The sequence below is a fragment of the Trachurus japonicus genome, chromosome 5 (genome assembly GCF_045865225.1).
Source record: "Trachurus japonicus isolate A0001 chromosome 5, Traja_1.0".
In the NCBI taxonomy this organism is placed as follows: Eukaryota; Metazoa; Chordata; class Actinopteri; order Carangiformes; family Carangidae; genus Trachurus; species Trachurus japonicus.
Window position 1 is genome coordinate 26,798,876 of NC_140911.1, and position 16,452 is coordinate 26,815,327.

Sequence of the window (16,452 nt, forward strand, 5' to 3'; positions counted from 1 at the left end):
GCCAGCGTCTTTCACTCAAGTTGCAAACTCCCAAACCTCTTTGGTGAGTTTGAAATTTTTTGGAGAAAATAGAGGGATTATATTCAACTTTTAAATGGCAACAAACAAAATGGAAGGCTGATTGTTTTTGTCCCCTCCACTGAAATGCCTGCTTCCTCTTATACATGCGCAAAGGAGAGACCTTTATAGCATTTCCTCAGACATTTGTCTTGAAGACTGATGGGCAGTGTCATATTTTTATGAAGCTGTGAAAGGTCTTTTTTCTTCTCTTTTTAATCTAGGTTACTTTAGGTATAACAGGTGAAAAACGAATAGAATAAGGTAAGCCAAAGGGGAAATATTTAATGTGTCTGAAAGCCTGGTGGCAAGGAATGCTAACCACACACTTGATTTAAAAAAAAAAAAAAAATCATTAATCAGCATTTTGCAGAACATAAATCCCAATGGTTTGTGCTTATCTTTAAAGGGGACATTTTTTCCCACTGAAGCCTTGAAAGAAAACATCTACCCACAATGCATTAATGCATGGAAGAAGCACTTATACTCTACAGCAACAGAAAAACTAATTCCTTTGGTCAGAAATAACTATGATCCCCGACATTCCCTTCAATCAATGCTTGATCTTTAGCCTGGACCAGACATTTCCCTGATTTCATCAGAGCTAATGGGACAATTGGAATCCTATTTGTGTCTCACTGTGCAGCCTATTACCATATGGAAATCTTGTTCAAAATACTGTGTCACATTTTTTCTTCCCTGTTCTATTTTTTGGGGGGCTAAATTAAATTCAGTTTCCACCATCAAGGTTATTTGAACATACTGTGCATGGAGATTGCTTGTCCCTGACAGTCAGTGGTTGGTTCATGCCAATGTTTTCCCATCACAAAAGGCTCCCCACCCCCCAATCCCCTCTCCCTCCTGACAGCGTTACCTCTGCCTTCCTCCTTCCTAACACAAGGGTGCCTCTCCCATTGCTTCCAAATTGACCCTTCAAGGTCCCTAGTGCATTAGAGGAAAAATAGGGTTTTAAGAAATTGAAAAAAAAAAAAAAAAAAACTTCACCGGAACAGATTATTCACACTTAGGTAATGGTTTGGTATTGAATTAAAATCATATAGTACAATAATGGTGTATATACAGCCACATTTCTAAAGGTATAAAAAATGCAGGTGTGAATGACTGATATTGGTTTTGAAATCCAGTCTGTTCCCTGCCGTTTTAAATTAATGGCACCATGCTCCTCTTTTCAAGATCATTCCTAACTCAAAAGAATGAAGGTGTGTTCATACAATACAGTGAAGATGTACTGTAGCAGGAATGTATAGGATGGTTCTCCTTTCATGTCAGTTTGCTTCAGTTGGTAAATCTATAGTAGGCCTACATCGTAGAGACCAACTGAAACAGGTAAGAGACGCTTTGATGTCACCTGGTTTGCTTTTAATTCCCAGAGCAAATTGACAAGCCACAATGGTTAAGCCTTAAAAACCTTTTCCACTGGACCAAAAAACCTCCTGCTAACATCATACTTAAAAACAAACAAAAAAAAGATTCATTTGGCATTCACACCGAGTTCATGACGGCAATAAATAAGGGTATTTATCAGCTCCAATTGGTATCGATGTAAACAAAACACCCGGGTGAACACAGAAAATTTCACCCCTTTTTCCTGCTGTGGCGTCTTTCAGAGCTGCGACACACCTGTCACCTGCCCAGCACAGCACTGGTACACCACAGACACAGATGAAAGAGTAAATGCAGCTCTGAGAAGTTTCATAAACGCACAATGACAGATCCAAGCGTCTTGCACTTTTACAGAGGCACCAACCCGGGGATGAGATGTGACAGATCCATTTTACCAGTGGCTAGCAGCTCCCTGTTTCTATACTGTCTCTTTGTGTGCATGTGCAAGTGCATGTGATGATGTCACTCCTTGCAGCTGTGTGTCCACAGTCCAAACAGAGAGGTTAACTTGACTGTCTGGCATAGTGGGAAATCTGGTTTACCCGCATTTAGAAACGCATATACCTGCTAATTTAGGCAGGACAATGGTATTAGTGAGTTCTCAATTGAGCTAGCACTATAGTAAATAGTCCAGCCCACTAGCAAGCAAGCTAACTTCATGGGTGACCACTGACCAGCATCATCATGTTTAATGAAAATTCACCAGCTCTTATCCAGAGTGGACCTTCAGGTAAAACCTCCAACTTCTGACAATGAAAATTAAAATCTTTACTTGTTGCTAGTTTTCACTATAGCCACACAGCACACACACACAATAAAATAAATAAAAATGAGAGTTGTTTGTATTGGTGGCTGAAAGTCTACCAAGCTCATCAATTTTCTGGTAAATTAGCTCACTTGCTACATGTAACCTCCTGTGTAGGCATCACCAGATTCTCTGAATTAATGGTGGAAAATCCATATGCACTGCACTGTGGGAACTGCAAGCTGGGCTTTATCAATCTATAAAACCTGTGTTTGTGGAATTATGGAGTAAATGTTTCATTTTTCAAATTTCATTTTTTCAAAGAGTGTGTCCTGCCGACACAGTTTAATCAAAAATACCTGCACCACTTGAACTTCCTGAAAAAAAAGAAGCTTATTCTTGGAAAACAATACCTGATTTTACCTCAAGCTACACTTGTACATTTAGCTAAAAGGACAAAACAAGAATTTAATTATACATCTTTGTACAATCATACCTCTATGTTTCTTTTGTAGCAAACAGATAAAACTCCTCCTGTTTCAACAGGAAGTACATAGAGTATGGTTACAGCTTTGAGAGTGTTTATCAGGGTGAAGATTCAAGTCAGATGAGAAGTTAATTACAACAATATCATGTTCCACCCTGCTCATTAGCAGGAGTAATCATGAAAGATACAATACTTCTGGGGGGAAATGCATGATGGATATGTTTGCGTTCCTTCTGGACTCATGTCATACAAAGCGCCATGCCATGCATTGCTACACAACAAAAATAGAGCTATGGAGCAAAAACGATCCTGCATTACAAAAGAATTAGGATGTAGTGTATGTAAGGTGAGATGTCATGCTCAGACTAAACTTTGACCCCTTTTTGATTATTTTAGATTAGTGTGATTATATTATCCTCATCTTTTCTTATGTTAAATCTTATATCGATAATCTAATTGCAAGACTGATGTAGCTCTACTCTGCCACTGGCTACATGGGTCTGGTTGATCGATTGATCCAGATGTCAAGTGAGCAAATAAGAAATTATGTGGGAAACACTGCAGATGCTTCTCAGGGAGAGAGAGAGAGACTCCCACAGATTATAACAACTAAAATAAATTAGGTATTTCCAGTCAGTGTTTGAGGGTGTGGGTGGGGGACGGGGGGATAAAGAAACATATAAGGTCCACATAATAATTAACGTCCAGACCTCTCCCAGTATTACTACTGCCCAAATGGGGAGAAATTTCAGGAACAAAAAAACAGAATCTCTGGAAATATTATCAACCTGAGACAAATAATCAAGTTTGGCTTCTCTTCCCAGAAAAACAGTTTCTGTCTGTCACTGTTTACGTGTTACAACGCCGCGTTGGGTGTCTGGAGCACACAGAGCGATGTGCTGTAAATACACAAGATTATTTTCAGACGCAGCAGCATTGATTTGTGTGGATTAATCCAATTAAGAATTAAGTACATTAGAATGAGCGGTGGCAGACACCTCGGCAAGCGAGGGAAAGATTTTCTGTTGATGTTGAGCTACTACAAAAAACCTAAGGAAACAGATGTCTTGCTTCTGTTCACACCGATTAATTGTCAAGTGACCTCTTGGAGGCGTAGTGCAAGAATACAACAACTTCCACAGAAAAACATTAAGTCTTTCGCATCAACAGGCACTGGGCAAATCTATGTATCATCCCCTTTGAGAGAGATTCTTTAGCTGACACATGAAACACAATGGTGTTGTGTGAATCAGGTCACAGAGTGCTAGCCTGTTTTAGACTTTTGTAATGTGGTGGAGAAACAGGCATCACACATGTTCTGTGGAAGCGAAGCGCTCCTGGGAAATGTTACATCCACAGCTCTTTCTTTCTTAAGAAGTCAAACACAAATGTCTTTTTTTTCCCCCAGAAGCAATTCCCCCCCACACACCCCAGTTGTGGAGTCAGTGTCACATGGTGGTGGCACAGAGGCAGCTAGCAAACAGCAAGCTGGGGAAGTAGGAAAATAAACTGGCCTCATAACAAAACATGAAGCTTTTCATGTTTTTAGCAGTACAAACAGTAAAAGCCAAGAGCAACAACACTACGAAAGGCAGATAAAATACATTATATCAACAACATAACATTGAATATCATCTATAAAATGCTGTTATTAAAGAGATAGTTCACCCAAAATTCTAATTTCACTCATTATCTACTCACCCTCATGTCAACTAAGAGCTGTGAGAATTTTCAGAGTGCTCCGTTCCTTCTCTGAGTTACGGGGGGGTCCGCGCAGCAGTATTTGTCCATATAATGGTTGTCAATGGATACCAACTTTCTTCGTCCAGAAAGACACACCAAAAAACATCCAAACACGAGTCACAAGTCTATATTTTAAGCTTGTTTGTAGCGGAAACTCCCAGTGTCTCAGTTCACTGCTCTTCCGGCGGAACAATTTCTCATGTTGGGGCTTCAATACAAGAGGGACATTACATACAAGCAGTATGGAGGTATTTGGATGTTTTTTGGTGTGTCTTTTTGGATGAAGAAAGTTGGTATCCATTGACAACCATTATAGACAAATACTGCTGCGCGGACCCCCCCGTAACTCAGAGAAGGGACGGAGGACTCTGAAAATTCTCACAGCTCTTAGTTGACATGAGGGTGAGTAGATAATGAGTGATATTTGAATTTTGGGTGAACTATCCCTTTAAGTCCAACTGCTCTGTCATCAAGTTAGTTCAAACTGTCCGAGGTGTTCATTCAAGTTTATCACTGGGGCTGTGGTTGGTGATCCTCCAACATGAACAACCATACTTTTTTTTTTTTATCTTCTATACAATATTATATAATACAATGTTATATTAAGTGACAACCCTGAGGAGTTGTCACTATAACACCCCTACGATGGGCCATGCATGGTTGTCATGGTTGCGATAATAAATATTTTAGACTGTACCAAGACTAGCTTACCTGCCTTAATTACCATGGATACGATGATTACCATAATGACTTGTACTCCCCCAACAGTTAGATAATCTTTGTTGCCATGGTTACAATAATGAAGACGTGGCTGACGAACAAGAAACAACATACAATGCTGCTTCCACATGGAAATCAAACACCACTCTCCTGTGTCACGCTTGTCAACCTACTCATGGACGTTGTTGCTGCATTTTTACCTTCGCCCCTGTCATAATTACTTCAACCACTAGATGTCGCCTAGCAACAAAATGCAACGATGGGTCACCTGCTGCACAAACAACCTTTTGCTGCATTTTTTTTTTTTTTTACAGGAGCACAGTTTTATACTAAATCAATATGTATTTATTTTTATGTTTGTAGCTACATGAGGCACGCCTCCTCTAAATGTAACACCGCACAGTTCAACACAAAATCCTATAGACGGGTTTCTGTGCAACGTCATGGCAGATTTGCGCGCGCAGCCAGGGGGCAGAAAGCCGGACATTGCTCATTGTTTACAAGCGTAAAGAGTAAAGCAGCAAAAGAAAAGGACAAGGAGTTGTTGTGCTGTTAACCGCACAAACTGACAAAAGGATGGATGGAAGTTGTATAATATCCTGAGGGGATCTCATCCGTTTGTTAAAAAAAGAAGAAGATTATGGCTCCAGGACAGGCCAATAAAAGGGCGGATTCTCGAAGGTCCTAAAGGCGGCGAGAGTCTGTGCAGCACTGGTGTCATAAAACTAAAAATAATATTTAACATGCGGTAAATCGCGCTAACGTGTCCAAATTGTGCCCCACATTAGAGTAGTGAAATGGCACTCGGATACCGCCCAAGCCGAGCGAGGACTCGGATATCGGCTGCAGCCCTACAAACAATACGGCATCTACATTGATATCAGTTCAGTCCGAAGCAGTCTTTTGACCCTTAGTTGCGCACGCACCTAGTATTGTTTGTACACAAGAAACCCGTCCATAGCAGGCTAGTTAGCTTAGTAAAATTCTGGACACTCTCTCAGTGTCGACAGAACTGACTGACCTGTTTTACAAACACAATTGTTTCACAGGCAAATTAAGATAGTTTTTCTAAATAAGACATAACCTTGTTAGCATGAACCCTCTCTTTTGTTTCAATGTAAAATCAGCCATGTGATTATTTTCAAATCAAATCCTGTGTAATTGCACAGCAATGACTGTATTTATTCAGTTAAGGTAATTTCAACATTCACTGCTGCAAGTCTTTTAAAGAAAGACAGTGTTGTGGTTTAGTTCTCTAACGTGTTGTCTGCAAATCTTTGTAATACTGAATGAATGAATGACAAATCAATATTGTATTCAACCCTAATCAAAAGATAATACAGTTACACAAGGATGTTCATAAAGTGCTAATGGATGCTGTGAACATCTTATCCTTCTGACAGAGGAGATATGGATATGTTCTAATGAAGACAAACTGTGTGGATTAGTTGCAGAATTATAATCCAGATCAGTTGCATGTCCAATTTACAGAACTGTTTTATGTCGTCTAATTGAAACCCCTCCTCTACTTTACAGTTGGGAAAGATTAAGACACAGTTAAATATCATCACGACACAACTCTATTAAGTCTATTAAGTTTGTTAAATGTGCTGCTTTTTATAATTCTTCAAGTCAGAATTTCTTTTGGATACAACCTGACACGGAGCAAATGTGAATAGGCATGTGACAACATAGCAGCCTATTGATAGGAAACATATTTGGTGCTGATCCACAATCTTTTTTTATTTTCCATGTAAATATTCATATTCTGTATTAGCTTTACAGCCACTAACCTTATCTACACCAATTCACATTGCATTTTGTGGCCAATTTGTGCAGCATCCCCCGGGTACTTCAGGATAAATTAAACTGCAGCATCCCCCGTAACCTCCCCCACACCCTAATCCATTGCTTTGGTTTTCTGCTCTCTTGATTGGATCAGCAACACAGTTTCTCTAATTTATATCCTTCCCTGTTTGAATATTTACTAATGTACATTTTCATTACAAAGCACATGGTTCTCTACAGGAGATTGTGATAATGTGTATCTGTATCCCCGTGTTAATAAGTGCAGCAAGATGTCAGAGGTAACACACTGGTAAAAGCGGATGCAGTGCCTGAAGATCACAGTCCATGCAGCAGTATTTGCTTAAGAGAATAGGAATTTATGATTTCCCTGCATTAAAAGAGATAAATAACCATGATGTCACTGACCCCCAAATGACAGGGAGATAGAGGGAGAGAGTGAGAGAGGGAGGGAGAAGATGAGTGATGATTATTCAGCCATTCGCTTTGCCCAATTAAGCAATGACAAGTAATTGTTTAAACAAATTGCAACAGGACATATCTCAGGCACTCAGGGGTCATTTGTGTGATGTCAAATAATAAATAAAGACATAACTGGCTGACACGTCACCCAGGAGTGTGAACTGGAGATTAAAAGGCCATATGGAGGGAAGCAGGAACATCGCTGAGTGTGCTGTGATCTCTTCCCTGGATGACTGCGGCCATTTAGCACACAGATGTTCAAATGTGTCCCTGATGCTCTGATTGGAGCCGTGCCTCTTCCCCTAGTCCAATCACTACCTGCTCAGCCTGCTACTTCACCCATCTATTCTCCTTGAAACGTATATGGTTGTTAATTAAGGATATGTCTGAAGATTGCACTAGTGTACTACAATTCACACTGAAAAAGCAAAATCATCAACTTATTTCAACCCCCCACCACCACCACAACACACTGCTTTAATACAGTTGTGCGTAGAAGTTTGGACACACCTATGCAAATGACATATTTGGCTGACAGGAGTAAATGTAGCCCCCGCAGCAAACAGACATTAGAATGACTCTTCCTTCAAATGTTTATGTGCTGTCACAGCTAAAAAATAGGCCACAAATAAGATGCCATTCACTCCTATTCATGTAATGTTTGCTTTAAACAACAGTGTCTTATACTGTCTGAGGATAGAAATCAGGTTTTTATCTGTAAAAAGTTAAGTGCACATTTTGAGCTGTCTTTGAAGATTAACCTTTTCTGGCTGAGGGCTGAGAGCAACATGTAGGCAGGGGAAGCTGGAGACTACTGAGAGATGGACAGACATGTTGTCGGTTTTGATCTTTTATTCGGATCTGTGGACGAGAAATGTAAAAGATTGCCAGCCTGATCTGTTAAATTAATTATTCAAAGAGCAAACTTGAGATGAATCAACAGATCTTTATTATTAGGAATCAGTTAATAAAGTGTAATTAGGCTCCACTGTCTTCCAACGCAGTTCATATTTTACTTTGTTACCAGGAATAACCTCGACCCAGTCTAATATTGTCTGTTCTCTGCATCTGCAAATAAATCACCCAGGAGCAATGCAGAGTTGTTTGTGTTCCCCTTTTCGTCTTCCTCTTCTCCTTCGTCTTCTTCATTTTACATTCCCTGCATGTGCTTATTCATCCCAGCTCTGTGTCTAATGCTTGTAATCCTCCTCATCAAACAGGGACGGCAGTTACTCCATTAGCAGGGTTTCTCATGTTGATGTCAGGCAGGCCATTGGTTTGCAAGGAAATCTTGTTAGGGTTCTTATTGACATTGTGTTTCATTAACTTGATTAATGACATCTATTGGGGCGTGCTCTACAGTAATCAACATCTCTGCAGAGAAGGGCTGTCTGCAGCCAAAGATGAGGCTCTGTGGGCTTCTTCTGCCCAGTGGTCCACACTCGACAGGCCGTCTCCCTCCCCCATTCTTTCCTTAAAGGCTGCGCTTAAAATGAATCTTTTATTCATAAATACCAAGGTAGTAAGCAGTAAGCGTCCGTGAAGTATACCCCAGTTGACTATAACGAACTTTCCATTTCCAAAACTGTGCGCATCTCAGAAAATAGGCCTTGTGAAATTAAAGAAATAAAGTATATTTCGTCTGTTATAAGCCGGGGAATACATCAGTTAAAATGCTCCCTCCAAATAACTTGGTGATATAGGCCCTTCTGTTGAGGTTTGCCTGACAGTCTTTCCCTGTTTATTAAATAAAACTGCAAGAGGTCAAGAAAAAGATTTGTTTGAATATTACTCTTAGAAGCCTTCACACCACAGCTCTAGTCTTAGTATATAGCATTATCAGTGGCATGAGTTCTGAGTTAATATTTGATGTTTAAGCACAGAGCCACTGTCACATATCTGATGTTTCTGAAGTGGATTTTTCAAAGCAAAGCGATCTCTTTCTATTTCTCTGTATATCCTACATCTGCTGTTATGTCTCTCCCTCGTGGTGCCTGGTGTAGGTCAATGTCTGAGTATGTGAATTTGAGATGAGAAGCTGCTCACCTCAAATACCCCACGAGGAGGAACACCGAAGGCCACTGCCTCCAAGCACTGTGCAATGTTTGCACAGACAGAAGAGATACAAAAGGAGAGGAAAAAACCCCACCTGGAATTCTTATTTACCTTTCATCATCTGCTTTTTACCAGGATTGTACTCGGTTATATTTGCAAACTCTCTGAAGGGACAGAGGGGAAAGCTGTGCTGGTGCAACTCCAAGCAGGTGGCTGCTGGGCTGCCAGGGTCGCTGCTGGAAGAGCTGACTCAGATAATTTGCCCTTTCAGATTATTTTCTTGGTGCATTCACTCAAACAATGCTATCTGGCAAAGCAAGAGCAAAAGTGCAGCATTACATTACAAGTATTTCTGTATCACAATATCATTATGAAATCTTTCCAGACTCTTGCTGACATAATGCAGTAATGGACAGCAGTTCAATTAAGAGACCAAACTAAATGCTAATCACTTGGCAGGAAAATATCTTATAGCTAATATCTGTTGATTTTATAAAGCCAATTACTTTGATTCCATAAGTGTTGGGCAGAGAGATATTTATCTACTGAGGGCTGAAGAAAACCTAGAATGGACTTTACATTCAAAGGTTGACTCAGTATGTACTTCTCTATCCCCACTCAGGGATCAATAAAGTTTTATTCTATTCTATTCTATAATTCACATAAATTAACAAGTATAATGATACTGAATAGAAATGCACTGTACAAAGTTACTGGTGGAAAATGCAGTATTTACATGGATATGAAATGAACAATGGAAGTAACCCTATTACAACTGTTGCTGTGTTGTGTTGGTGGTTGTTATTGTTATTGATATTCCTGTTATTCATTACTATTAGAAATTAGTTAATATGGTTCAAACTGTGTTTACCTGCAGTCTAAGCAGAACCATCTCCTTAATATTGCTGACAGTGTTCAACTGTATTTATGTAAATGAACTTGTGGTCAGAGCTGTATTCAGTCATCACTTTTCCATCAGTGTTGGTTTCTACATGATGTGCACTCACTCAGTGATTTAGAGACTGGAGGAAAAAACTACTTCTAGCAACACGAGTTACTCACAGATTCACGGTACTGAGCTCAAATGTGTCCAAATATTTGTAAGGAAACGTCTCATCAGATGAGGATGATGGTTTAAAATTGGCATACGGTATGTGATTGCACTGAATATGTTTTTCTCATCCTGCACATGTGACACTGTCTAAATAACTGCGCCTCAACCATCTGCTGCAATATGATCGCATGGAATCGGTGTTTATCTCCACTGACTTCAAACTTGGATACAATTTGCAGAGACATGCATTTCTAGATTTTTCAACCCTGATAAAATCCCTGACATTTTTCACCCAGCGTGACTTATTTTCCTTCCCCCAGCTGTCCCTGACTCGTGCCCAGGCGATTAAGTGTTCAGGGAGTGACAGACATAATTGATGAGCATCCGCAGCCAAGTTGGTCTCATTCTGTCCAGGCACAGTGCAAGTGAGAGACATGAACGGGGCACCTTAAAGTCTCATCCATTTAATTAAACTTGTACTTAGTCAACCAAAACACTCACACTCCTTGGGAACTTCTTCAGTAGAGTGATTTGTTGGATTTGGAACAAACAGAGGGAAGATGGTCCAAAGACTCGTAAAGTAGGAAAAATACGAAAAAAAATCGTGTTGCACATAAAATTTATGGGATAATGTTTCACAAATTCAGCCCTTTTCTCCCAGAACATGTTCACTGAACCTGTATATCTGGCCTGGACTCTATCAGCGCAGTAAACTAAAAATAAGTGAATGTATACTTTACAGCATTTTTTTTAATATACTGCATAGTATTTTTTAATACTATGCATGTGACAAATAAAGAATCTTGAATCTTAATAGCAATTTTTAACACTTTGTGCCAAACTCCAAAACAAACTCAGAAAGACAGCTGTTAACTGTGGCAAACCGATACCCAGCAGACAGGCCAACATGAGCGCCGAAGTCCAACTTCAGTAGTTTAATTTGACCTTTGTGCTAGTGTTCAATTTGCATAGTATTACAAAAGTCTGTCTGGAAATTAGACTAACTTAGTCAGCAACAAGTGTATGACAGATTACAAGGATATTGGTATATGAAAGCATTTACACATACGTGGCTGAACAGATACAGAGATGGAGAACAGACAACATAGACAGAAAGTAACAGTTTTTTAGAGTTTTTAAATGAACTGTCTGTCAGTTTACTCCAACATAAAATTATGATGGGTACAATCTGTTTAGTTCATTATACAACAAAAGTTATTTTGCTTTTGTCAGTAACTGGATGCAAACCCACAAAAAAAAAAAGCGTGCAAAAGCCGTCGCTGGCCGGTATAATGGTTCGATGAATTATGAATGACTGTCAGATGCTATTATAGTCGATATTCAAACGACTGATGCTAAAATGTTTCTGTTCAGATCAGGTAGAGATAGAGGAACTCTGCAGAAATGGTCTGACAGAGCTACAGTGAGGAGGGGGGGTGGGAGTATCAAAGGTTACGGGTACCACAGGGGACAAGTGGTGCAGGTCAGGGCGTGGATCCATTTTTTCTTTCTTTTTTTGTAGCAAAAGGCCATGTTCAAGCTGAAACACGGCATGAAGTTGCTCTTTACAGTAAGTCCTCAGCGAGTTCAGCAGCTCTCTTGATTCTATAGTTTGATTCTTCTGTAAGTGAATGGAGCTGCACCGTCCTTCACAACATACTGTAACTGTAACTGTAGTCAGACATCCTGTGCTGTTTTCAAGCCCTTGAATGTTCTGTAATGTTACATATTAAAGTTTATCATCACTTTCTGGCTGTATATGTGCTCTGGGATCAAATCTAACATTTGACCTAACTAATTGATTTTTGCTTGCATGTCTCCGAGCTTCAACGATTTTCTGCAGTGCGGTGTGTTCGCAGGAATAACATCTTCCTATGGCTCGGTGGTAATGATATACGAAGCCGAGTGTACTCACCGTCCTCCCGAGACTTCTGAATGAAAGCATCGACGCCACTTTCTCCGTAGTTTCCCTCAGAGGCCACTGTGGAGACGTAGTTCCAGCTCATGGCCTTCACAATGTCCACCATGGCCTGGGCCTGGTAGGTGTCCGGAGGCACCACGCGGGAGAAGAAGTCATAGCGGGTGTTATCACTGAGCTCTGGAGCCGTGGAGGCGTAGCTCACCTGGGGAATCTGCAAAGCAAAGGATATTGACAATAGAATCAGCTTGAAGTGGCTTCCCGTGAATAGTTAAGAGATACTGTATGATAATAGTTGTGGGAGGGAAGAGAGGAATATAGAGACAGGGCGAGTTACAGTAGTTGTGTAACACCTTTCAGCAACAAGGCAATTCAAAGTGCTATACATGAGACATAAAAGGTATTAAGACAAAGAGACACATAAAGATAGGATTTAAAAAGAGTGAAGCAAAATAGGGGATAAACATAAGCTACATTAAACAGAAGAATACAAATTACAGTGCAGCGACAGTGTAGTGCAGGATATGAATAAATAGTCCCAGATTTAATTCAATAAAAGGCTGCTACACACACACTCTTAAGGCTTGAATTAAACTATCTGGAGCTGGAACAAACCTCAGGTTTTCTGGTTTCATGGAGCATAAAAACTGACTCCAGGAACAGTAAGCAGACCTGTCCCAGTCCCAGACCATCTGAGAGGTCTCGATGCTTCATAATGTATTGCAGCAGATGAGAAATGTCTAAGCCGTTCAGTGCTGCAGGAGTGTTTTAAAGTCAGTCCTCTGACAAAGAAGAGGCCAGTGCAGAGATCAGAGAGCTGCAGTAATGTGATCTACTTTTCTGCTTTTACTGGGGATGTTTTGAGCAAGCTGCTTTTTCAAAGAGCCCTTTAAAGGAACTGTAAGCTTAATGAAGTTCAACGCATTAATACGTTTCTCTAGGGGCTTCGTGTGGCGCAGTTGGTAGAGCGTGCTGAGGCTACAGGTTCGAATCCCGCATCGGGCGGCCCTTCACTGCATGTCATTCCCCCTCTCCCTGCCTCCCATTTCCTGTCCATCTATACTATACAATCCAAAAAAATGCCCCAAAAATGCTTTAAAAATAAATAAATAAGTCTTTCTAAATCCTCATGATATATTCTTGAGATAACAACTGCTTAATATGGCAATTAAAATGAAGGTGCAACTCCGTGACTAGACCAAGTGTTCTGGCTTACTTCAAGGGTCTTTAACGTTTCATCTGAACGTGACTTTTAAATTGTGCTTCTTTGGCTCCAAAAACAATTATTTCTGTTTTTATGTCTGACAAAGGAATAAAGATGAGACAAGGAGAAATGATATCCAGATTTTCAAAGAACGGTTTGATGGCATCCAACAAGCTGCATTCTTTTTGAGACTCAAAACAGGGCGTCTGATCCTGAACCCCCCACTGAGCCTTTTAACACCCCGCCTCAGTGCTCCCCTGTGCTGCTGCCGGCTGCCCAGTTCACAAGCTGAGATGATGAGCATATCAGATTGTGAGCAAGGGTCATCAAGAGATGTTGCCTCTTACTTTGACAGAAATAAAGTAATAAAAGAAAGATTGTATCTATATATATTCTTGTTTCACTTCTGCAGCTGCTACATGGTTTTGTGTTCGTAAAGCGTTTTAAATGCTTGAGGCTGCATCATGGCCAGATTTCTTCTGCCCCCACAGCTCCAAAGATCCCACTGATGTGTGTGGTGTAGAAAGAAACATAGAAGCACAAATAGAAAAATAAAATAGGTCAGCTCAAGTATTAAGGGTTTATTGAGTGACCATAATTCTATAGAAGGTTTTCAGGGGGTTTCTGTTGTGTTTCTCAGCACAGGAGTCTATTTTCTGGGATTGCACCATGTCAGTTTTTGTAATAGGTAAACTGTGTTTGTGTAAATGGAATTTCTCATCTCAATGCCACACAGTGATTCACCAGACAGACGGCAGGGGTGTTTCCTGGTAATGACTCACAGTGTGCCTTTTTGATGAGGATCTGTCATCATGTTTTTGTGTCTCTAAATAAAATAAGAGGAAGGTGCACCCGGTGAAACATGATCCTAATGAAAAACAGCCCTGTTTTCCCTCTAGATGCCTCTTTGCCACATGCAGTATTTCATTATCACAGACAGCAGACCTGTAGGCTGAGGCAAACACGCACACACACAGAACACACAACCTTGATATTAAAGCGTCTAACTTCAAGGCAACGGCCTCCCACCAAGAAGAACAAGACTGTGGTCCTAGTCTCTTATTTAGGTAGGAAAAAAATATATATAAAGAAAAACTGAACTGAGTTTAATCTTGACCGACCCTCTGCAACAGAATATTTGTGATACAGTAAATAAAGAGAACACAGGTTAGAAAAGACAGAAAGAGAAAGACATGAAGAAAGGTGGTTAGGGAAAAGGGATATAAAACAAAAAAGTAAGTTGTTAAATCCCGGTCCCATTTGTGTTAATGTGTTAGATGTTAGTGTGCTAAGGTACAATTAAAATCTCTAAAACTGCAAACAGAGGTCAGTAATTATCAGACACTTGTGTGTTTGAATCCTTAAATGACCCAGTACCAGAATAATTACAGGTGCTTGAGTGCACTAGATATGTATGTATACGTGTCTTAATACAAATGCATAGATATGGCTCCTTTCAGTGTGAGAAGGTTGGAATTTGTAAAGGCTTACTAGATAATGTGAAATCCTCAGGTTCTATCACGACTTTCAAAACCAGGTGTAAAATCTCTTTATTTAATCCAAAGGGGAGAGATGCAAGGTGTGCTACCGCTGGCACCATGACTGCGACTTGAAAGCCATAACGGACACGTCTGCAGCGGGATTAGCCACTTTAAGCAGCTCCATCCACTGAAAAAAGGCCGTTGCTTTCTTCAGGGCTGGAGAAAAGCCAACGTCAGCTGCCAGAACCACATCCTCTGGCCTGCTAGCGAACATACAAGGCTAGAAGCAGATCAGCAGAAGTAACTGAAGTTCCTAGAATGTGCTGCTGCTGCTGCTGCTGCTGCTGCTGCTGCTGCTGCTGCTGCAACCATGATAAGGCCAGAAAAGGTTGGTGATGTCAGAAGTGGCCAAGTAGATCATTCCCCCTGAACTCAGGGAGGACTACATTGAGACAGGCCAACAAGAGGAAGAGGCCAAAGTTCGATGAACTAGTGGAGCGATGTGTGGCAAGTGAGGTGCAAACACTTTCAGGTGGGGTTTGCTGGGAAGTCCCTCTGCAGCCCTACAGCATGCTGGGTAACACAGCGGCCTGTGTCTCAAGTTGGCCGTGGTTGAGGGTGGGGTAGCACCACCTGGACACAAGCCGGTGACCCCATGTCATTATCATAATTCAGGGCAGGACAGTGTCACCATTCAAATAAGTTTTCCTTATTCATATCACAGCATTTGTTTTTGGCTTTTAATAGTTTGTTTAATTACGTTTCATTTTGTGCTGTGCTGTCAGAGTCAGCACTTTTACCAATACATCAAACCTGGGGTACCTTTGTTATATCAATTTTTCATGTGCTTGTGTTTCTACAGACTTTGTTGTTTGTTTGTTTTTTTACTTTTTGCTCTATAATCACTCAACATTATGACTTATGTCTTTTCTTCAGTGCTCCAACAAATATGAGATATTTTTTCTAAACACACTGCCTGAGTGTGTTCCACACCAAGCATCTGTACCAGCCTGCACACGTCTTAAACCTTACCTGTTGCCTTTATTCTTATCTGTCCTGTGTCCCTTTTCATTCCTTTCACATATAACGTCTTCACTTCACTTCACCCAAAATTCAAATTTCACTCATTATCTACTCACCCTCATGTGGACTAAGGGCTGGGAGAAGTTTCAGAGTCCTCCGTGCCTTCTCTGAGTTACAGCGGGGTTCCGTGCAGCACTGCATGTCCATATGACGGTTGCGAATGGGCCTCACTTTTCTTCGTCCAAAAAGACACACCAAAAAACATCCAAATACCTCCATAGTGCTCGTCTGTA

General features: G+C 40.6%; 1 protein-coding gene across 2 annotated transcripts in view; it reads right to left on the reverse strand.

The window, feature by feature from the left end:
- LOC146987731 (metabotropic glutamate receptor 4-like) overlaps nucleotides 1–16,452 on the reverse strand; it is a 194,356-nt gene that overhangs the window by 78,947 nt on the left and 98,957 nt on the right. For both annotated transcript variants that reach the window (XM_085777071.1, XM_085777073.1), the window contains exon 3: nucleotides 12,449–12,665. In XM_085777071.1, the coding sequence (XP_085633197.1) occupies nucleotides 12,449–12,665 (217 nt within the window). The remainder of the gene's footprint in view (nucleotides 1–12,448; nucleotides 12,666–16,452) is intronic.